The following is a 24,820-nucleotide window of genomic DNA, read 5'->3' as shown; positions in this document are numbered from 1 at the left end:
TACTTCTGCTCCTCCTCTACATTCAAGCCTTGCCATCAGCTGCATGTTCACACTTTTAAACAGAACTAGTGAAAATACCAAACTAAATATAATTAAACATTTACACTACTTAATTAGAAAAGCATTGTGAAAGAAAGAATGAATATTTAATATATAAACTCAGCTTTTGTGTTGTCAGTATCTTGAAATTGATTGGTTTTCAATTAAACCCACATATCTGATAGGAGTCTCAAATCTATTGATTCATTTAAATAATATTTGTTGGTTTTACTTTCAGAAGCAAGGAAGGGAGAAATAAAAATGAGGGCAGAATAAGGTCAGGCCAACAGGATACCCAAGGAAAATGTCTTTTCTAACACCAGTATTTCTGTTTGGTATCATTTACTCAGTTACCAGAAATTCTCTGAGATTGGTGAAGACTGTCTTATCTTTATACAAGCCTAGTGAACATGGTGATAAACAATGTAGTGCTGTTAGAAAGCAATAATCAATAATACTATCTGTCTCAGAGGACAAGCTTTTGTTTCATCAAAAATTCATGTCAGTCTCAAAGCTTTTTCTATAAGCTATGTGGAGCACATCTTCTCTTGAGGTTTCAACATGGTTATTCAGTGTCCCTGCAAGTTAATTCAGCCAGAATACAACTATAAATATTTAACTATGTGTCATCTATTTAAATATACTGCAATACTAAATAGAGTTCTTGTGATCAACAGTTACTTGAGCTGAACAGAACAAACTGGTCACCAGTCAGTTTTGCAGAGCCAGAAAAAATACAGACCAGCTTTCCATTACTACTTGAAAGGAGAACATTTACTAAACCACAATTACAAGTGTTAAAAGAGTAGAAGGACTTAAAGTCTATAAAAAGAGTATAACAGGAATAACAGAATTTGTTTTGCTTTGTCTGTTTAAAGAGAATTCTTTATCATATCTCAAAATATGGACACACAGCCCTACACATTACTTAACAAGCCCCTTAATTAAAGAAGATGACATGCACTCTAAAACTCAGATCTTATTTATTTTTAAATTAGAAAGGTAAATATTTCCTTCACCAAGATGTTTTCTCTGTGCAGTCCAAGCAGCTAGTGTTGGAACAGAAAATACCCTCCATGTAAATACAATGTTATAATAAATACAAAATAAAACAAACAACCACCCAGATTTCCCACAGCTATCAAGTGATCAGATTTTCTCTTTTCCTATTCGTTTGTGTCCATTTGACTGTGGGCAATAAAAAGCTGAAACCTCTCTATTAGTTTGGCCCATCAGGTTCAGTGGAACACTTTGTTGCTCTGCACTCCCATTGAGGGATTACCTGGCTGCTATCATGGGAGGATGAGAACACTCCTCACCACTGTGTGACAGAAAGGGACAAGGACAGCTTTAAACCATGGAGTTGACATGATTTAGGAGTTTCTAAAGTGCTGTAAAGCATACCACAGACTAGAAAATCCAATTATTCCTTTAATTTCATGGTAAGTTTTCAAACTTCTTGTGGAAACTCTTAAACACCTTTCTTTGAAAACTTAAAATTTGAGACAGGAGAGTTCATTCACCAGAGATGGTGCTAGAAGCCTTTGCTGTTACAGTCCTTTCCAAAACTACCATGTGTTTTGGATACAAGTATTTTAATAGAAGAAAACTAGTCACAGAGTTTGACATTCTTCAAGGTTACTTCAAGCAGGTAAGAAAACTGGACCTGAGCCAGAAGCAGCAAAAGCACTGTGTCCTGTTGCTGACAGTGTTTTGATTTTATATCGTCAATAACAAATTATTCCCCATTTTTCAGTTTACTTTTTAAATTAAAGGAAAAAATCTCCCACCATCACATTCTTGACTCTTTTTTCATAACTGAGATAACTAATCCAAATAAAGGGAGTAAACACCCCTCCACAGACCAGGTTCTTTGAGTACCACTTTTTACCATAAACAGTAATTATAATACATAACAGCAATTTTAAGAAAAAGGCAGGATTAAGACTAAAGGCCAATTATTAAAAATAAGATATATTTCATGTTAAAGTTGTGAGCTATTACTTTCAGAGAGCTCCGTCATTTGAAACTAAGCTCAGGGTTTGTGCTTAGATGGTGCAAAAATTAAGATCACATACTCCAAGACAAAACAAATATATTCACACCAAGTATCCTCAGCATCAAGAACCTAAATGGCCAGTTCTCAGCTACTGCAAGGACCTAGCACAAGCTATTCTGGAGTTTTGCTTCTCAGCTTTCTTTTTTGTATTGAAGGGTGCATGACAGGGAGTGGTTTATTGTTTTATTACAATTTATGTTTAATTAAGATGTTCCATGCTTCTTCCTTGTAAGGAGTTGCTTATTGTGGGACTCACTCAAGTCACTTTGTGAGTAACTTGCAGGGTTGTGGTGAAAGTCAATTCCCATTTCCGAAATCATGGTATCATTTCCATGCTACACGTTTCCACTGACTCTGTGGGGGTAAGAGACCAAAGCAAAAAGGGGTTTTGGAAAGCATGCATAGTGCATGCTTTCTAGCAACATTCAACAACAATCTGAACAACCACTCAGCAAATCTCATGAAACAATGCAGACTGCTGCAAATGGCACTGGAGGTTTTGACTTCAGTACCATTCATGTGGTCCCCAGAGACTATTTGGTGTCTTTTTATTGCAGTTAAGCTTAGGACTTCAGCTATTGCATTGCCATAACTTGAGTATTTTTAAATGGGAAGATGGAGCCAGCACACTACTAAAAAGAAAGTTCTGAAGTAGCAGAGTGGATCAAATTTTATTCCTGACTATTACATTTGTGGGGAGGAGGGAGTGAAGACACCTTCATTTTCAAACAAAAACAACTTTCTAAACGTGTAACTATAAAATAAAAGCATCTGAAGGTTTGTATTTTGAAAACAGCTTTTCAAATAACCTTTCTAGTCTACAATGTGCTGTTACTGTAAATAGAGATACACAAGTGTGTCTGTTGCACATATTTTTGCAAGGGTAAATACATACCACAGCACACCTTTCAAATGCACGCTTAGCACTAAATGCATGTTAGTGCTCTGCCAATATGAAATAGCCACAGCAACAGGGAAAACATACAAAAGCAGTGAACTCAAATTCTACCTCAACTTCCCACACTGACAAAAAAACAAAACCTCAGGCCAAAGAAGTGGAGTAAGACAGCACAATAGGGTGGAGCTCAGGTTAATCACAAGCACAACTGGTTTGCCTGTATATACCTTTTGACCCCACAATCATCCCTATTTATGCAGAGACACAGAGATTATTCACCTTCCTGCCCAGAGGGAGCCAAGAGGCAGGAAGCGAGGCTCCTGGGCAAATATCAGTGTGAATTATGGGTGCTTTTGTAACATAAGTGTGCCTGCTTTGGGGGTATTTGTGAATTAGGCAAGAAATTAGCACAAAACTGTGTGTGCATGAAACTGTTGCCTGCTGTTCTTAACCAAATATTATCAAATTAGCAACAACCACACTTCCCACTGAAGGCTGTATATTTAAATGCTTTAAAAAATCAAAAGCTATTTTTGGATTTATACAAACCAAAAAAGGGGCTGGAGCTGTGTTTTTTCAAGGAGGAAATAAACTTTATGCCCATATATTTGCTACCTCTGTCAAAAGTGGATGACTGGATCCTCATTTAAGTTTATAGAGACTAATTTTTAAAACACCTTGAGAAGTTACACAAAAAACCAGAGGACAGAGTTTCTTTCTGTGAGAGATTAAAAGAAACTGAATATACATGTGGGGAGTAGAAATACCATCTCAGATATGCAAACTCTCTGAAAATCATTGACCAGGTCAGGCATGCAAGCTTAATGGAAAAAACAGGCTTTAGTCTGAAGACCCCTGCAGCAAAAAGGGTTATTTACAAAAATAGTACAAGAACAGTGTTGTTTAGAGGATGGCTAGGAAGAAGAATAGACGAAAAGAACACTTCAACAATACATTGAATAAATTATTGCACTTATTAGTGTAAGTTAAAATATTAATCCAGTTCTCTACTAAGCAAAGGTATTAGCACAACTGGAAGCAGAACAGACTTGATGGTCCATTGGTCCCTTTCAGTACAGTAACTTGTGTTCTAGGATGTTTGCCATGATACATAAAAGCCAAAAAGGCTGAAGAGTGTGGAATTAAACAAAGACATGGAGCAGGTAAAATTCAGCTCACGTTAACCTGTCATTCCACAGGACAGCCACAGGGTTCAGGGCCACCAGCTCAGTCTTTTGGTTGGAACAGTAACAGGTGTTCCTTCTGTACCTACCATGCTTGAGAACTGACAGTAGTACACATTATTTATTAGTCTACCTATAACTCTGTTTCAATACAGAGATAATTTATATATAGGTACTTTTTCTTAAAGCAGAGTGCACTTTATATTTAAGTCTACAGTTTCATCCTCAATCAGAAATATTGTTTCTTGTCTCTTACTTTGACCTTCAGTTTTGAAAGATTATTCAGAGTCACAATTCAAGGGCTGAGAGTTACTGCCTATTTAGGATTGAACTTCAATAAAGTGATGCTGAACCATTGTAAGATTTATTAAAAAAAAGCAAATAAGTTGCACTCTGTGGGTACAGTCCATTAAACAAGACCAGTTTAACAAAATCTCTTAAGAGCTAAAACCATAAACAGGTTTGATCCACCAACACTAAAACCAGCATAAGTTTAAATTTACTAAACTGAAATCCCCAAACATCATCCCATGTTAACATTTGCAAGATAAAGCAGAGTGGATTTCAGTACATTTGTTACAACTGGACACAATGAAATTCTTATTTTGTAAGGTAAACTCACATTTCAAGATTTCATGATACAGAAACATTACCTGCATTATATGTGTAGTAGCATACCTCAAACAGCAAAACAGAAGTCTAGAGACATAACATTAAGATAATCTCCTAAAAAAACTGACCAAAAGTAATCATGTTCTCTGACAACTCCCTTATTAACATCTTAATTGATTGGAAGTTCTTCACTAGTATCCCAGTGAACAAGTGGGATTACTCCTGAAAGTAACAGCTCACCAAAGTTCAAAATGTATATGTCTTTCCTTAAAACATCTACGGAGACATTTAAATGAACACTTGGAATTACTAACCTTATTTACTAGTTCTTGATTTTCCCAGTGTTACCTGTATCAATTCTAAAAACAGAGGGGCCATAAAATTTTAGACAAAACAAACTATTAGCAATACAATCTCGTAAATAATAAGAAATTCAAGAAAATAATGAGAAAAAAACTAACAAAAAATCCCTTAAGAGAATCTAGGATGACTGCCCAAAATAGCTCTCCCCCACCCCTAAAAAACACACTTATACACACACAGGTAATTACTGCTTACTGATTTTGGGGGAGGAGCTAATGTCCAGCAGTCACCCAACTAAGGGGAAAACCAGATAAATACTCAAGGGTGGCACTTGAAATCATCAGCCTCTGCTCACTCACCAGTGGCAGAACTCCTCCTCAGTAGAGGAGGATTCACTTCTCTACCACTTTGCATTGGAGCTCCATAACATTTTGGTATGTCATGATTTCATTTTATTCTCTTTGGTTTTGAAGGTAACTTCTTCAGGATGCCTGTTTTCTGTCTGGGGAGGGAAGAGGGTTGATATTTAAGGGCCAGTGACAGCATCCTCACTGCCACTAGGGCTCTTTGTAAGGCCACAGGTTTCAACCAGGTTTCAACTTAGGTGAGATTTTTGCCAGTGATGCTGAAGGAACCAGGACTTCATCCTTCATTTGCTATAGCATTAGAGAGAGGCAGTAAGATCATGGAGTGTTGATGCATTTTCACTGAAAACTTTCCTTCTTTTCAGGAGTTTTGGTATATGGAACTCATGAACTTACTTTGGAGGTCTAGTTAAAATAGTCAGTGTTTCTGAATACTTTTGTCTTAAATAGGATACCATCCAATCAAAATTATTATTTTCCTAAGAGTGAGACTATTGCCTCTAATCTATCTATGCAACAGCTCCACCATTCAAAGTGATAGCAATGCTGATTCCCTTTCCTTTGAGCATTTTTCAAAACTAGTGAAAGCAGTTGGAAGTAACAACAAAATATTGTTATTTTTAATACCAATAATTTAAGAAAACTCATCTATTCATGCTTCAAAACCAGACCTAAAAAGCTTTTCTTTGCAACAAACTTTTTCTACCTTTTCTAACACAGCACAGATTTGGAAACATGCATTTACAAATATCTTTACTGCTGCTGTTTTGTCTGAATATTGTCCATGGTGGTGATGGATATTTTTCTGAGCGATATCAGAAACAATCGAGCATCAAGGGGCCGCATTTTCTACCATACAATGTAAAGAGTCAAGGTAAGTTTGCTATTTTTTAATAATAAACTAACACACTTATTCCTAGAGCTTCGATACATGAACAAAAGCTCTTTGCTGCTATTCAAATTTCACTAACAATTTAGATTTATTGAAATTATTTTATCACTGCAGAAAGAATTTACAGTGGCTCTGGAGTTGCCTCCTCCTGACAAAGATGCACACCTGTCAGACAAATGTTTTACACAATAAACACCAAAGGCATACAGAGTAGAAACAAAGCCTCAGATCTCTGCTTCAATAGTGGGAGCAACACAGCATGATTGTGAACATAATGATGCACAACATGCTAATTATGAATTTCTTGATTCAGCACTGGGGTTTCTAGAAACAGACCTGCCACCTAAAACCTACCTACATTTAGGAAGAATTTTTACCTATTTTGTCATGTTATCTGTACTCAAAACAGACCTTAGGTGTGAATTTAAATATATATATGATGCACATGGGTAAATGAAGACCCACTTAAGGCCTAGAAAGACAAAATAAAATTATATATAGTTGTACAAATGTGTCATAAACTTGTATATAGTTTTTCATAAGTGATTTAAGCTTATGTTTTAATTATCAGGATAAGCACAAAGTAGTTTAACAATTTTAGTTTTAGTATATTTAAAAAAAAACTGTTCATTGCATTAATCAGTCTTATGGCAGCTAGGATAGGCAATACATAACTGCAATGCTACATTGTTTCATCTTATTTCTGCTTATCCTCTCTGTCCCTTTAAGTTGAACAGGTAGCAATCCCTAATGTTCAAAACTATTTGAGTTCTGTTTTATTTTTCCATGCTTAGGCCAACATCTTCTTTAACATCTCACTATTCAGCAATGTTTAAATAAGCCATTACTGCAGGTTATGTTGAAATCTCAAAGCTTCTGATCCACAATGACTATTCAAAATAGCCATCACTAAAATTAATAGTGAATCTTCCTTGTAAACATCCTACCCTACCCCCTGAGAATAGCATTATTTTCTTTCAGACATCACCAGACATCACCAGGCTACCCAAAATAGCTTTATTTTTTTGCTGTATCCCATCCACTTTTAGTTGTAGCAATCACACTTGGGCAGAAATAAGGAAACTCAATGAGGGGTTCAGAAAACAGCATTAGCAAATAAGCTTCTCTTCACCAGAAAAAGGACACAGGCAGAGCAGAATCTGCAGAGCAGAATTGCTGCTCAGGGCACTGCATCCACATTACCTTCATTCAGGGGGTTTAGATTCAGAATACCTCTGCTGACAGATCCTACAGACTGTCTGATCATGGAGCCCAAAGAAACTCTGGTCTCATACCAGCACTGGACCCCTACCAATCAGCTCCAACCCACATGCTCCAAGAATCTCTGCAATACGAAACAAGGGATAGCAGCATGGCTGGGAACCTTATCCCCAGAATATTCTCCTGGGCTGTACCAAAATACTGTCATAGTTTCATTCCTTGTCTTCAGCACAAGGACTTCTGGGAACCCTAGCACGCCTGGATCAAATTTAGGTACATGCATAATAAACAGCTTCTCTGAAAACTTACTGACTAGAATTCTCACTGAGTTAAGTGCACATTTCCTCTCTCCTTCCTCATTACCTTTTTTTTGTGTTTTTCCATTACTTTACTCAGAATAATTTACATATTTATAACTACCTTTAAGTGAAGTATAATATTTTCTTGGCTATTCTCTACCATACTTCATCCACCTCTCTTAATAGTCATTCTTCTTTCCCCCTCTATAGAAAACATTTGGGAAGGGGGAAGCCAGCAACAAATTAAGCAAGAATCAGGGTAGACAGGAAATGGTGTGAAAGGGGGAAATTAATTGTCCTGAACTAAGTTTTCACTTTATATACAAACACAGAATCTAATGTGAGTGAAAATTCATATTTAGAATGAAAATGATTATAACAAACCTGAGAACTATAAAATGCTCTTGATTTAGGAAATGTAACAGAAGACTATATACTAGACCTCAATAGCAGAAACAGCATACATTTTTATAGACATTCGAGCCCAGTCATTCACAAGTGCTTGACAATTTTGATTTGGTGAACAAGCATTGCAGAAGGACTGTTATTCTTGAGTCTGGAAAACAAACAACCTATAGAGAGTTTTTAGAAGAATTTAAAGAGGGAAGACTGCTGGAGATTGTAACTTCTAATCTGAGATGATCTTGGAAGAATAAAACAGGAGTCTACAAAACCAAATGAATTCAGTTTTTGGCTAGTGAGTTGTTCCATTTGCAAGCAGCTGAAGTAGCAATGGGAAGCTTTTCATCATAGCTTACTTTTCCAATTTGATTACCAAATGCTGTCCTCTACAAATATAGCTACCAATAAATTACCATTTCGCTTTGTATAGCTTTGTCAAAAAGCAGCCTGGAACTGAAATTTCGGTCTAAACCCAAACTGGTGAGTCAGAACAACATAAAACAGACCACACGATTTCTGTTGGCAACCAAAGCCTACTAAAGCTTCATCTAGTTTGATGAAATTGTTTAAAAAACCTTGGTCTTGACAGCTCTCCAGAACATAATTTTTAAACAAGTATCTCTTTGGCTTGAAATATTTGAAAAGCCAAGTTGAAAAAATAATTGAATGAGATCTCACTATTCAGCAATGTTTAAATAAGCCATTACTGCAGGTTATGTTGAAATCTGAATATTTAATTCAATACATATATGGGGTTTGATTGCACTAGAGAATGTAAACCAATTTTGCATCAAGGTATGTGCTGAGACATGTAGAAGAGTAGCCAATCAATACTTCTATGTTCTTGGTATAAATTAGACTTCATTAATAGATTTAGCAATCTTTTCCTCAGAGGAATAACCACTGCTTTTAGACGGCACAATTAAAATCACAATTATAATCTAAAAGCAGGACAACTTTGGAACAATACAGCTGACAGACAATCTCTATAACAGCATCAGTGCTGACAATGCCTTTAATATCTCAGGCAAAATTGGCAGGACCCACCACTCTGTGAACCTAGGACTAGATGATATTAGATGATATTTGCATCTAAAATATTGTAAAAGTAACAAGGAGATACACTCTGAGCTAAAGTCTAATGCAATTTGCCACTAAAAAAAAAACCTGTCAGTATATCACAAATAAATTACAGACCATGCTTGTTTTACATGTGTAGGATTTTAAAAACTATCTTCCTTTTCATGGCCCTAAGAAGGATGAGAGAGGAAGATGTGCAAAATAAGTTGATATGCATTTGTGCTGATTTTATGCATCAGCAGAAAAGAAAATGAACTCTCTGCATTTTCTAGATAAGAACAATTTCCCTGTCAATATAGGAAGAAGGCTAACTTGCAGATCCAATAACAAACCAAAATCAAATGTATTTCATAAGCATACCTCTATTATTTAAAAAAAAAAACCCAATATGTAGAATAATAGTTTCCTCCTTCACCTCACTTTTGGTTCAACAAGACTAGCCACATATTGGAAAATGCAGTTTATTATCTAAAAGACAGTCAAATAGTCATTGTATTTCATGTGTACATATATGTAATACATACACTGGTCTTTTTGTGAGAGACTGAGAGGAAAAATTGTAGCTGATGCAATTTTTGATCAATTTATAATATTTTCTAAATAAACATTCAATAGAATGATAGAATGTGTTACCATTATAAAAAAAAACAACCCAAAACAACAGAATCCAGGCTCTTTTTGCATCCTTCAGTTTTTATTTTTAAAATGACTTCTTAAATTAACATCCATTACAGCTATTCCATTTTGTTCTATAATGCTGCCACTTGTTGCAAACTGCTGAAGTAGTCTCACAGTATCTGTGTTAAACTTTTATGTAATGTCCAACAAGTAAGCACGCTAACTCCAACATACAGGTGCAGGCTCCTCACACAAACTAAAAGCTCACACAAACTAAGCAGTGAGCTTGTTTGCTTATTCCTCTATTCGTGATATTTGGTTAAGTAGCTCCACCTGCTGTTTTGGTAACTAAGAAAATGAAGTAGTATTAAAAAACCCCATAACAATGCCAGAATTATGACAGCAGTAAAACGAATTATCAGTTGTGATCTTGCCACTGTGTGAAATTTTTAAGTTTTTATGGCAGACAGAAGTCTTTCAGTCAATATCTGAAAATGTAACATTCATATATGTACAAAAGAACTAGTGCCATGGGCCACTTTTGAAAGTAGGGCGTAGGGAAGAACAAAATTCTCACTACTTAAATGTAGCACTAAGTTATTTCTGAAAGGCTGCTGCACCTGCACAGACAGCTTCCTGTGATTCCATTCATCAAGTCTGATGACCTGCTAAATCTGTTACCTGTCTGGGTTTTTTTTCCTTACTAAATAATCTGCACTTTTTAAGCTCTTTGATGATCCTGAATGTATTGAAGCAAAAAAAGAAAAAAAATCTAGAAGCCTTAAATCTCACATTTCCAACAAATTTGCACTTGTTACTTGTAAGAGCTGTGAAACACTTTTACTCTGAATGTCAGGTTCTCAGTGACAAACACAGCAGCTGAAGCTTGACTTCCATTAAGTTGAAATTGAATGAACCCTTCATGCATTTCACCACCACGCTACATTGCCTGAAAATATGTCGTAGATGCCCTGGTTGATCTGGTTTCCTCTCTCTCACAGGTGTGCAGGTAAGGGGGGAACAAGGACCCCCTGGTCCTCCAGGCCCTGCTGGACCAAGAGGACAACCAGGTCCTGCAGGAAAGCCAGGGTTTGGAAGTCCGGGTCCCCAAGGCCCCCCTGGTCCCCCAGGACCACCTGGGTTCTCTGCAGTCGGAAAGCCAGGAGTGCCAGGTCTACCAGGAAAGCCAGGAGCAAGAGGACTAAATGGTGAGAAAGGAGAACCCGGACCCGCCGGACTCCCAGGAGCAAGAGGGCCACAAGGGCCCCCCGGCGCTCCCGGCCCCGCAGGACTGACCGTCCCTGGCAAGCCAGGACCACAAGGCCCTCCAGGAGCTCAGGGGTCACGGGGACCTCCTGGTGAGAAGGGAGAGCCAGGTATCCCAGGTATAAATGGACAAAAGGGAGAAAATGGATTCGGAATTCCAGGCCGCCCAGGTGGCAGGGGTCTTCCAGGCCCGCAGGGACCCCGGGGCCCCCCCGGTCCGGCTGGGATAGGGAAGCCCGGTGAAAGTGGCCTGCCAGGTCAGCCAGGGCTGAAAGGTGACAGAGGTTTTCCAGGCGCACCTGGAGCAGTTGGTCTCCCAGGTCCCCAGGGCCTCCCAGGTGAACCTGGAGAAGTTGGCATTGGCAAGCCTGGGCCAATGGGACCACCAGGAGCAGCAGGTATCCCTGGAGCCAAGGGACATCCTGGACCTGCAGGGTTGCCTGGATCCCCAGGACTCCCAGGTTTTGGAAAGCCAGGATTGCCAGGGATGAAGGGACACAGAGGGCCTGAAGGTCCTCCTGGCCTTCCAGGACCTAAAGGAGACCAAGGTCCGGCTGGTGTGCCAGGAGAACCAGGGCCGATGGGGCCACCAGGGAGCATGGGCCCTCATGGACTGAAAGGTTTGCCTGGCGAGAATGGCCTGCCTGGGCCCAAAGGCGACATGGGCCCTGCAGGCCACCCGGGATTCCCAGGGGCCAAGGGGGAACGAGGCCTACCAGGATTAGAGGGAAAACCGGGATACCCAGGTGAGCAGGGCCTTGCTGGTCCCAAGGGACACCCAGGTCTCCCAGGTGCCAAGGGGGATGCCGGCCCCGCGGGGCTGCCTGGGCTGCCGGGTCCCATGGGTCCGCAGGGAGCCAAGGGGGTGCCAGGGACCAACGGAGAGCCAGGTCCCAGAGGGCCTTCAGGAATACCTGGGATCAGAGGTCCCATTGGCCCCCCTGGCCTGCCAGGAGCCCCCGGTGCAAAGGGTGAGCCAGGAGCACCAGGACTGCCGGGCCCAGCAGGCATTTCCACAAAAGGCTCAAGTGGACCCATGGGACCGCCTGGACCCCCCGGCCCTAAAGGCAGCAATGGTGAGCCTGGCTTGCCCGGCCCCCCAGGTCCTCCTGGTCCCCCTGGCCAAGCTGTAATCCCACAGATGCCCGAAGGCTATGTTAAAGCAGGAGAGTCTCGGGACCTATCAGGGATATCTTTCATAAAAGGAGGAGTAAACCAAGCTCTGACAGGGATGCCGGTGTCTGCTTTCAGTGTCATCCTCTCAAAAGCCTACCCTGCAGCAACAGTCCCCATCAAATTTGATAAAATCTTGTACAATAGGCAGCAACACTATGACCCTAGAACAGGAATCTTCACCTGCAGAACCCCTGGACTGTACTATTTCTCCTACCATGTACACGCAAAAGGAACAAATGTTTGGGTTGCACTCTACAAAAATGGTTCCCCAATTATGTACACCTATGATGAGTACAAGAAAGGATACCTTGACCAGGCTTCTGGCAGTGCTGTCATCGATCTCATGGAGAATGACCAAGTATGGCTCCAACTGCCCAACTCAGAATCGAATGGTCTCTACTCCTCTGACTATGTTCACTCTTCTTTCTCAGGTTTCCTGTTTGCTCACATCTAATATGCCACTTACCCAGCCCTGACACACTCTCCTTCACACCATGTTAACCAGGTACTGCTCTGATTTGTCCTTAGCAGGTCATGCAACTTCAGTGTTGCAACAGGAATGGAGGAGGGAGTGAAAAAGTGGAAGAGAGTGGTTCAAACATAGTAGAATAATATTGTATGTTTTTAGAGAATTGTCATAAAAGAACTGTTTTGAATGATGATTGTCTGACAATGCAAAATAAAAAATTTTATGAATTAATATAATGCACCAGTCTCTGTCCTTTTTTTTTTCTTTTAAAAGGAAAATCAGAATTTCTATCTATCACAACTCATAACACAATAAAGGATGCTAGATCATACTTCACTATACTTGAATTAACTGAAGGCATTTTATTCCAAGTAAAAGGTCTCAAATACACCATAGTCAACTCAACAGCTGGACAATACAATTCAGGAACATTCTACATCCAGCTTCATCTTTAAGTTATCCAACAGGACAAGAACAACAACTCTAATAAACACAGTTTTCATTTAGTTCTACTGTTCTTATTAAGTAATAACTACTTGGAGATAGGTAGATTTACAAATTATTACATGTTACTGAAAATACAAAGCTTCACAAAATGAAAAAGCAACCAGAATTGAAGCTTCAAAATCTATTTGACTTTCTTCAATGCACATTGATGCAACAAACTAGTTCAGTATTTTTAAATCTCCTAACATTCTGTAACATTCAGAGTACCACAAAGCAACATTGACCAAATCCAAACTTAAAAACATCCTCACAAGCATGCAGACACTTTACCAGCCCAAAACTGGAGATAATCCTTGCCCTGATTTTTCCCAAACAGTTCATTCCTTTAAAACACAATAGTGTGAGGAATTTATTTCACTTTTTTGGTAAATTTGTCAGATGATGGCAATAATTAGTCAGTAGACACAACCATATTTACCATACAAACATGTCTCACAAAAAGTCATTTCATCAATTTGTTATGCTACTATGACCAGTTAGCTTATGAATTATGAAACCTTAACAGATTGGTCACACAATTCTTCCAGTTACAGTTGCCATTCATGTGCTTTAAAAGTATTATATACACTAAAACCTTATGAATCCTTAAAGCTACTAAGCTTTTTTTTTAAACAGAAGCTTTTAATCACTTGAACTGAAAGTATGTAGGCCTATGTATAAAAATTTTGTGATATTGCCATTTCTTCATGAAAGCAGAGTTTGAGGCTGTGTACATTTGGAATCAGCAATATCCTAAATACTTGATAATACACTGGAATTAATAAAAAAGATAGGATACCCTTTGCTTGATGGCTGACCCATCATTAGTAAAACTATATAGCGTGTTGGAAACTGTAAAGACCTACCATGAAAGTAACTTGAATTTTGTTTTTGTTCCTCTTTTTAAGTGCTGCTGGATAAGGGAACCTGTGGTTTAGGCTATAATTCAGTAAAATAATAAATGAATATTAGTTCAACTGTGCTTCCCAGTATTTAAACAGCACATCCTGCTGCCCATACACTCTACCAACTTGGAATGTTTCAGAAACAAATGGAGGGATTGGATATGGGAGCTGGAAAATATGGCTAAGTAGTAGGCTTCTGGTTACTTAGGTCACATATGAAATGTATGCCAAAGCACATGCTTGAAACTGTTGAAGATGCTTGGTGCTCAGCAGCTCAGGACCACACTGACATGTGATTCCAATTAACTTACAAGAAACTGGGCCCAGGCAGCATTTTTAAAAGCATAGTTCACTAACCCTTATCATCCATCCATCCATCCATCCATCCATCCATCCATCCATCCATGCACTTAAAATCATGTTTTGTCCTTTATGTCTTTGTTCCTCAAACATGTGGGACTTCAAATAAGTCTACAGCTTGGAACCTCATGCCTGGTTTTTGAAGTCTTTTCATAATTGCTCAGATATTAAGTCACTAAGAAAACAACACTTAAAATTGAAAAGCTAGATATGATACAGTAAATTGTGGTAAAAGCACAACTTATACTTTGATTTTAGCTTTGGATTTTCAGTTTAGAGGGAACCTTGAGAAAGTCTGCAAAATTTTTGTTTGATTTTTAGCATTTTCTCCACAAGAAGATCAGCAATCTATCTAAAGATAAAGCCCTTCTAAGAACACTATTTCTTCTGAATCTTGGATATTAAAGAAAAGAAAATCCAACATGAAATTCAAACGAAAACTTAAGAGCCTGTAATAGTACAAAATCACTTTCAAAGAAGTACTGAAATTTCTGAAGCCTTAAGTGATCAAAAACATGAAGCACCCAAACAATCCATTCTGTACTTAGTAGGAAAACACAGCAAATAAATGTAACAAATTTACTTTTCACTTGCTTCTTTGGTACAGTTTTCACAAAACAAATTTATCTCATCACTGCTACATCAACATTAGAAACTACTAATATTTTTCCCAAGATTGTTTTTCCTTTGGCCAGAAAAGCATCTTTGCTTTTTGTTTCTTATATCTGAAATTGCATATTAAAGATAAAAAATATATATCACAGATGTTATCTTCTGCCAAGACCATAAACTTGAGATCAAAAACATGTATCCTAACAAGTCTTGTTATGAGCAATTTATGAAATCTACTGCCATACCAGCCATGATTTTTTACTTTTATGAGGAAATATAATCTTATAAACTGATTGAATATATTACAAAATATAATTTTAACTATATAGCCACAAATACTACAGTTTCCAGAAGTGTTAGGAAAATTACAGAGTAAGGCAAGCCTTCAGGAGAGAAAGTAGCCTGTTACAAATGTTACAAAATTCTGCTTAAAGTTATATTTGGCAATATTTCCCTAAAAAAGCCATTGATTTTTTCTGTCAAAAAATAATCAAATCTGAATTTTTTCACAAGGAAATAATTATACAGTACTTCAAGCTCTTATTAATCCTCTGAAGAGCACACTTTGATTCCATAATACATCCACATAATTTGATAGTGTAAAATACATTGCCCCATGATGTTTTCTTTAAAATTGCTCTTTATTACTATCTATAAAACAGCCACTAAATCTAACACAATCAATATAATGTTAATCACCTTACAGTCACAAACTATTCTAGTAATAAGAATAAAATATTGAGAATAAAATGGATTCTCAAGTAATGTAATGCTTAGCTGGGATATCATTTGCAGAGAGCTCTCTTGCAGGTATGACTAGTATTTGCAATGACCACATTGCAAATATCTGTGTTCACTGCTATCTGACACCATGTTTTTCTGATAGTATTGTTTCATAGATTTTCCTTTCTTTTTCTTTTTTGAGTTATTTTTCACAACTGAATGTCTAAAATAACAAGACTATTTGGGAACCTCCGTCCTTTTGCCAGCCTCAGTTCTTCACTTCTTCACAAGGAGAAGAGTGGGTTAATACTCTTCATCAAGCTGAGTCAGGACAATCATGCCTATCTGAAAGAGCCATCCAAGAAAAATATCATAGGGCAATTATCTAAGGCAATTACCATAGCTAAGACAATGAAAAGCAAAATCCATCAGACACCTGATTATGATCAAAAAAAATCCTGTGAAAAAGAGAAGGGACATAGAGACACAAGGGCATACTGACAACAAATCAAAGTGAACTGCAAACACTCAGTGGATTTCAAAAAATAAAGTGGTCAGTCGTTCTGCTCCGCCACGGACAATGGCACTGCTAGGACGGTGTTTCGAGTTGGGAACTTTGCGTCCCCTCAACTGACCACTTAATAAGTTTGCCTTTGAAATTTTACCTTGACTAATTGTTAATGAGCACTGCTTTTCTCTGAAGGGTTAAACCCTCTACAAGGCATGGAGTTAAGTCAAAAGGCTGTGGTTTTAAGGCCAGATTCTGGGCTATGAAAGACACTGGGGCTTCCTGGTATGTAGATGTTGGGATCCAGGTTTAAGAGTTTCCTAAGGAAGGTATGTGAGATGTGAAATCGATAAAAATAAATCACTTTGTCAGCAATGATAGAAGATTAGTACCCGGATTCTTGTATCACATAGGGACCTGAAGCAAAAAGAGATGCTCTATGGGAATATAACTGTTAAGTGATACAGGAAGAAATTATCTCTGGTTCCTCTGACTCCCTGTTCAGTGCTTTAGCTACTGAACTATGTTATTAAATGGAAGATAAAACCACTGTGAAGCCTTTCAAAGTGATGCATGACAGAGTGTATAATTTTCTTGTATTACAATATTTGAGTAGTGTATATAAGCTGTATTGTTTCCCTTCTGATATTACTGAATTTTATCTGACAAAACCTGTTCCTATCACTTACTACACTTTCCTGCATTTTTAACACTCTTAAGCTAGAAAGAATGAAGTCATATTGCAAATTTTATTTGCAGATTCCAGATTTACATATAGAAATAGGTACCTGATTGACAGGTATAAGCATAAATGTCCAAGTGTATGCACAAGCAGACATATATAAATAAAACTGAGCAATTGTACGACTTCAAAGTTTAGACTTTTTTTGGATCTCATTAGTTTCCAAAGAACACTTTTAAAAATTATTCTTTTTGCTGCATGATCCACACCTTAAAAAAAAAAAAAAAAGAGCTGTCATGGTTTGAAGAAAATAATTAACAAAAATTCTAAAAAAATTAGAACAGTTGATTAGTGTTGATGTTATACCAGCAGAAAAGAAAGGATATATTTATTTTGTGTACGAATGAATTCCCAGGATAATTCATAACTACCAATCACATTCTAAGCTCTAATGAAAACACAGTAAGAACAACAAACAAAGCAGTTTTGGAATATCTTGCTGGTTTTTACCATTTCCATCTTGGTATCAATCCATTTTTGCTTGGAATCGCTCTGAAACGATTTTTTCAATTACATTTGAAAGGAATACAGCAAGTGGGACAGCTGAGGTGAACAAAAAGTTTTAAGAAGGTGAAAACTAGTGTGTCTAGTGAATGTTGCATCAACCAAGGTAATTCTAATAGTAGTTTAGAATTCAGAACTGAGATGCATATAAACATTTTACAGGAAATATTGTTAAAAATAATTTCAATTAACTGCGTGCGTGCACAAACAATAGTTAGCCTTTATTATCACCTTAATATTTTATATGCCTGAGAGTAACTCTGAAGTTATGTCTGTGAAGGAAAATAATTTGCTGAACAGTATACAAGAAGTTTTCCAATTCTAACTTATATTACACCATTACAATGTTGGTTTTGGGTGAAGAAACACTGTTCTTAAAAAATAGTCCTCTGCAAATGTTAGAAAGCTCAAAACCTCTCTATTGGGTCAATGCTACATGAGGAATTCTAAACAAAACTAGAGTGCTGAAGAAAACCATCAAAAATTAGTACTTGATTTTCTTTCCCCAATTCATTTTGGATTTTATAAATCACAAGATCATAAGAAATAGATTGAAAACACAGTTCGAGGATGCCCACATTACCACATCAATCACAGTAAGAAACCATTTGTCCTTCTAAAATGAGTTGAAATAGCAATAAAAATTGAAATATTGAGTAAAATAGCACATCAAAAATGTCATTAAAGATACCAAAGCAGTGAAATGAAACAAAAATAGTTATGATAAAGATGTTTTATTCCAGGAAAAACATGTGTTTACTATACAACTCTTTATGAACTTGAAAAGTAAAAGCTGTGCTGAGTAGCCTACAGCGTACTTACAAACATATTTGCTCTGGCAAGCACATGTAATATTTTCAGCTGTTATAGTGAGTCTTCAGTGAACACACTTACCTTTAAAAGCTGATATTTTATAATTATGTTGGATAGCAGCCACCATGTCCTTCCAGAAGTCATATTTTTTCTGACCATCGTGCTGTAAGTGTCAAAAGGAATCTAGTCATTATATCAAGTACCAGCTATTACAAGCCTTCCTATCAAAACAGTGACAGAAATGCCACGAGTTAACAAAATTATATGGAGTAAGACACTCTCAAGACAGTAGGTTTCAGTACATCAGGATTCAGTAGCACCCAGATTAACTGTGGGTAACTGCAGAAAAATTATGTCCCTCTTAGAGGGTTACAATAGGAGGAGGAAGGGAAAAGGAAAAAAGCTTAATATTTGTGAGGAACTCTAAAACATTAAAGCCAAAAGGGGCATCAGCTAGAACAGCAACTTGGAGAATGAGCATCCCATCCCACTGACATTTGGGAAAAAGAAGTGACATAGGCTGCAGATATTGAACTTAATTATCATGTTGACATTATCCATGGCCTGGCATTCATATCACCTTCCACTTTAAGAACTGCCAAATTTCTTCAATATAATTTAGAGCAAATGCCCTTCTGCCAAGAACGCTACCCCAAACATGGTATAAAATACTCATCCAGAAGCCTAGCTGAGCAGCACTTCATGGCATTGTGCTCTGAAGAGTGCCAAACCCCAGTTCTGGAGGGCGAAGGTGATCCATGGCTGTGAACAGTCTCTCACCATTCCTAGAAAGCTTCCCAGGCACAGCAGAGCTCCAGTTGACCTCAGCTTCCCCTTCAGCCTCTCATGTGGGAGAGGAAAACCTCAACCAGCTGAGCCCCACAGCACTCTCGAACACCACAAATTTTAGTAGTGATGAATGAAGCAGATGCAATTACACAGCTAGCCAGTATTACGGAGCAGAGGATTAGCTACAGATCCTGGAAGAGGTGCTCAGTTACACAGTAATTTGGCAGCAGTAAAACAGGTGGTATAATCTTTGAGTTTATGTGTCATGGAAAATATTTCTGTAATGCTGTCACAGGCCTTCCACATCAGGATAAATTTCAAGGCAACTGTTAGCATTTTCAGGGCCCTCTGTGTATTGATACCTACACTGATACCTGAATTATGAGCCTTACACTTAAATTTTTAAGTATAAAGCATTTTGTAGAGAGGGAAACATTCAGAAACTGAAAGAAACTCCACATCCAAACCCTTATCAGTGCCAAACACAAACCAAAAACATGTAGCTTATATATACTGAAGTAAACTGCTATTTCAGGCCAAACCTGCCATGGAGGCTTCCAGAGAACAATCTGCCTTTACTTTCACAATCAGCAAGTCACACAAACAAGGTCTTTTGTGCATAACTGACAAGCATAGTTTGCTTATCATCCATCAGCTCTATAGGTTAAGAGAAGGAAAGATATGGTGCTGTGGCTTTCAGAAGTTTTTTTTTAACCCACTCCTATAGTAAACTGCCACATAAACATATAAAAGGGCTAATAAAGAGAAAAGATTTCATATGTCAGTTTCAGCTAGCCACAGAGGTTAACCAAGGGTGATTATTCAAAGCTCTGTACAGAAGATACTGGGGACCATATGTCTAGTGGCAATGCAAGTAGCCTAAGCTAGCACTCTTCTCGAGACAGACAGATTCAACTGTCTTCTCCCCTCACACTCCATGTGGCTGACAGCCCTTAGTTTGAATTTTGGGTTCTTTTGCTTGTTTCTCTTAAAAAAAAAATCAGTGAACTGAACCAAAAGATCCTCAGAATGCTGTTTTGAGGACAGATGGATACTAGTTTAAAATTGAGTAAACTTCCTTAAGAACATTTGAACTCAGAGAAGATTAAAATAATTTAAACTAATTTTGTGCAGATCTTCATTCATTGCATACAAGATATAAAGGAAATCTGACCAATTCCAAAAAGCAGAGAGAAAACTGTATGCATGGCCATTCAGTCCACCATGATTTTGGTGTGATTACAAAATGTGATTTTATTAGTTGTACCATCAAAACAAAGCATTGTTTTGTTTAGCTCATCAGTGTGAAGATCAAAAATGCTAAGAAGCTCCCATGCTTTGTCTGAAAACACATACACGTAAGAGTTCTGGCTCTGGACACAGCAGAAACAGATACATTTTTAACAGGGTAGTCCACCATCCAACTCATGTCCAAACCCATTTTGAACCCAAACACAGTAATTCTTGCATCTGCTTCCAATAGAAGCAGAATCTATAATGAATCTATAATGTTGTCTGTGAATGGTAAGAAAATAGCACTTTGTAAGCAGGCTCACAGGACAGGACACAGAAAGCTCTACTTTCTTTTAGAAATGTGGAAGAAGAAAATGTGATGGTTTCTGATCCTCAGGATGCAGCATTTTACAGGCATGAGCTCTGGGCTGGAGAGGCTGACCATCTCCTGCCTTTCATCTTTCTTAAGTGGCTGATGCTAACCTTTCAGGGAATTACTCTAGCCTTCCTGTTGAAACAGGGCTGACATCCAATAAAATACTTGAGAACTGCCAGGAGATAAAGAGATTGCATGACCCACTTCTTGTGACTCTCCGGAGAAACGGCACAGGTTTAATTCCCTCTAGCTGAACACGGCACTGATCCCCGGGCAGTGCTCCAGCCTGTGAACTGGTAACTGGATGTGAAAGCTTACTGAACACACGCTTTCTCTCCTAATAAGTAGGTGATTTGTGCTGAGTCTAAATTAAATATAAAGTAAACACAACACAGGTGTCACAACTGCAACAGGTTTCTACGCTGTGAACAGCTTAGGGGAAGGAGATTAATCAGGCAGAAAATTAAGAGTCTTACTGAGCACCTGTCCCGCATGCTTCCCTGATAAGCTAGTTTTAGCTAACTCTTCATGCAGCACTTGGACTTAGGCAGCAATCTACTCAGCAAGCTATTTTGGAGTGAAGGCTAAAGCAGCAAGCCACCTAATATCCAATAAGAGCCCAGACACTCATCTCACAACTCGGATTTTCACTCTGCAGACAAGGTTAAGTATTGACAATTTTCAGGTCTGCAGCGCTTTGGTACCTCTGGCCAGAAGACTACCTCTGTACCCTTTTGACACCAACACAGTTACCCTATGAGAAGAACCCTCTCCTACCTCCAGGTGCATGCAAGTTAAATCTTTTACACAACAAAACAATTATCACCAAATTTCAAAAGTAGAATTTAAGACACTCTGTCTACCTAAAAAGCACTCAAAAAGGTTCAAGCGATTGTATTTTCCACCTTAAGAATTTAATTTACTGTTTAGCAGAGGAAAAAGAAATTAAAAGATACTAAGCCAGAGGTGTAGTTATATCTGTGTACACAGATCAATGTATTTAGGACAAAAAACAAGCTTAGAAAAGGATGAAATGAAGCTTCATTCACGCTTTAGCAACTTGCAAATTAACAAATCATGTAATTCAGGAAACTTATACTATATTTATTTCAAGTACAATCATAATTAAAGGAGACTTTAAAAATTACATTGTGCGTACCACAGGACAAACTTAAGGAAACTGCACATTTCCATTAGTATCCTAGTTATTTGTGCCCTCTGGTGGAAGAACTTTTATTTTGAACATGCCATGTAGCTCACAATTATCTTCAGAGACAACTTTAATACAGTAAGTCCAACATGGTATAGTCCAAATGAGAAAAAAAACCTTGATGCTGTTCAATACCCAGTTTGTATGCATTTAATAATGCATGCAAGAGATGTGGCAGTGGAAGAAAAAGATAATGCAATACATAATTTTCAAACAATCCAGTTCTTACCTGATCTAAGCTGTCCACAACCCTTGCACACAAGAGAGCTCCTGGCAGGTCAAAATAATTATCATACAAATAGTATTTAGCTGGAAAAAAAATTTAAAAATATATTTTAAACATTCCTGTATTGTATGCTGTAATCACAAATAAAAATTACATTTAAATAATAATATAAGCTCCTATTATTTCCTATAATAACATAAGCTCCTATTGATCAAAATAAAATCCTATTTTGGATTTTACTAGTAATAAGCATTATCTGTTTCCCAATCTTCATTAATAAAGGCTAACTTCTGATTGTCATAACTGGCAACTAAAAGTTTTTTACCTATATGAAGACAGTGAGATGTCAATAAGACATTTTAAGATTCGAAAGCCCAGGTGAAAGAAAAGGGGGAGAACCATGAGTTTTAATTCAGGACAGTATCTTTCAACTGTTCCAAAATATCTATTTCCCTAGCAGCGAAAACACAAGAAAAGTGTTTAAGATGTTCAGAGACATTTGGACAGGTCTGACACACTCATGTCCTTTGCACACACATGCTGCAGACAGTGCCTTGGCCCAAGGGGAAGCATGTTCACATTATTACATCAGTCCTCAAAATAGAACTGTATTAGGAAGGCGCAAATGTGGTCATGCTCAACTATGGTCATACTCAACAACCACTCTTCAAGAAGTGAAATGACTTAACAAGTGATTATTTTTTTTAATAATCTTGTCTGTGTGGTCTCTTAGGTATATTCAAGTCAGCAAAAAGGGGATTAACATCCACAACAGAGACCAAGTGCATATTTCAGTGAAAAAGAAAAGCTCATTTTCTAAATGTCCAAAGGAAACCTCTCTCTTCCTCCATTTTGCAAAAGATTACCTGCAGTTTAAAATAAGCATTGCATTGGCAGTCAGCAAAATCGAAAGGAAAGTATCTCCATTACATAACAAAATACACCTTAAGTGATCACTTCCTGTGTGCTACTCTCAACTGCCAAGATCAAGCTAAAACAGAGGAAACAAGAGCAAGAATGTGACCTAGCCACAGCTCCCTCAAAGTGACTCCTATCTTAAACACAGGAACTTCAAATGCAAGGGGAGAAGTTTTGTTTCTAGACCTGCTTTGTTCTTTGCACCTGCACCTAGGCCTCCAGTTACAGGACTGGTGGCAACAACTCAACAATAAAGAAAAATGTAAGATATGTCCTAAATGAGACAGGATATCAGTCAGCAGGTATTGTACATCAGTTGTTCCTCTTGGGTTCTGAGGTTCTGTCTCCTTATCATTACAATAATTATTAGTACTGTTATTAGCATATTTATTATTGAAACATTGCATTTAAATTAAAAATTGTTCTCAACCCATGAGATTTACCATTCTTTCTGATTCTCCTGACCACTGGGCCTGGGCAGGGCGGGAGTGAATGAGCAGCTGTGTGGTCCTCAGTTGCTGGCTCGGGTTAAATCATGACACTGGTTGTATCAGTCTACTTCATCAAGAGACAATGTGCCCACCACTATAACCAAAACATGCCTATAATGTCAGCTCTCTTCTCTTACTATAAAATAAATATCATGAAATAAACTTAAGATGAATTCTAGTATTAGAAGTTAAAAAAACATGAAAACCAAGTCTTCCCCAATACATTTACCTGTTCCAGCAATTCTCAGTCCAAGTATTTTTACAAATCTGTGTTAAGAACTAACAGTACGAGGCACTGAAGGGAGCAGAGCAATTTCAAAGAAGAGGATATGCTAAAGTATAGCTACCTGTGCGTGAAACCATTCCACTGACTGTATTAAAATGCTTCCACTCCTTCCTTCCATATATCTCCAGGATCTCTTCAAATGTCATGCTCTTTGTACCATGGCTTGCCCTATTTGATGCATTAAGTTGTTTATAAAACAAAACCAAAACAAAATAGAAAAGAGTTGAAAACATCCAAACTACTACTCGTGCAAAGTAACACACTGCAGCTGAATTACAGTGCTTGCAAGCTGATCAAAACTGGCTCTCTTTACAGTTTAGAAGTTTCCCAGGACCTACTAAGCTTTTATCATATACATTCCAGTTCTCGATAAAGGCCTTGCTACACAAAGGTCTGGTTGGCTGGGGGCACAGCTACTGTGCTTCACCTGCTAACACAATCACTCTGTACTGCTCGAATGTTTCCAATTGTGTCAGGACACTCACTATACTTGAGCTATCAATATACACTGCACAATAAAGCACAGTGCAGAAAGCCTATACATCACTCTGAAGCCTGGTAACATCACGGAATGCAGGGCAGAACTATGGAAAAGTACTCATCTGAGCCCTGCAAGTAGCTTTTTAATACGTAAGGACACACAAGCCTTTTTATGCACTAAAAATTAACTACTTCGACCATGAAATTGGGTCCCATTTTGAACCAAATGCAGGCACTCTACTACTCTTCCCTTTAATGAAGGTATACCCTGTTAT

General features: G+C 37.9%; 2 protein-coding genes across 2 annotated transcripts in view; one reads left to right on the top strand and one right to left on the bottom strand.

Annotated features, from left to right (window-relative positions):
• NT5DC1 (5'-nucleotidase domain containing 1) overlaps positions 1–24,820 on the bottom strand; it is a 128,062-nt gene that overhangs the window by 98,182 nt on the left and 5,060 nt on the right. The window contains exons 4-6 of the mRNA XM_002191640.6: positions 24,127–24,233; positions 22,374–22,453; positions 18,618–18,699 (exon numbers count right to left, since the gene is read on the bottom strand). Of these exons, the coding sequence (XP_002191676.5) occupies positions 18,618–18,699; positions 22,374–22,453; positions 24,127–24,233 (269 nt within the window). The remainder of the gene's footprint in view (positions 1–18,617; positions 18,700–22,373; positions 22,454–24,126; positions 24,234–24,820) is intronic.
• COL10A1 (collagen type X alpha 1 chain) lies at positions 5,447–13,119 on the top strand. Its single transcript, XM_072926792.1, has 3 exons — positions 5,447–5,529; positions 6,181–6,334; positions 10,974–13,119. The coding sequence occupies exons 2-3, from the start codon at positions 6,196–6,198 to the stop codon at positions 12,866–12,868; spliced, it is 2,034 nt and encodes a 677-aa protein (XP_072782893.1). The 5' UTR covers positions 5,447–5,529; positions 6,181–6,195; the 3' UTR covers positions 12,869–13,119.

Source organism: Taeniopygia guttata, chromosome 3 (genome assembly GCF_048771995.1).
Source record: "Taeniopygia guttata chromosome 3, bTaeGut7.mat, whole genome shotgun sequence".
Lineage (NCBI taxonomy): Eukaryota > Metazoa > Chordata > Aves > Passeriformes > Estrildidae > Taeniopygia > Taeniopygia guttata.
The sequence above is the reverse complement of the archived record's forward strand: the minus strand, read 5'-3'. Positions and strand labels throughout refer to the sequence as shown.

Coding starts and splice junctions, on each gene's coding strand:
- COL10A1 (XM_072926792.1), top strand. CDS start 6,196: ATGCATTTACAAATATCTTTACTGCTGCTGTTTTGTCTGAATATTGTC. Junction 6,335..10,973: donor ATACAATGTAAAGAGTCAAG/GTAAGTTTGCTA, acceptor TCTCTCTCACAG/GTGTGCAGGTAAGGGGGGAA.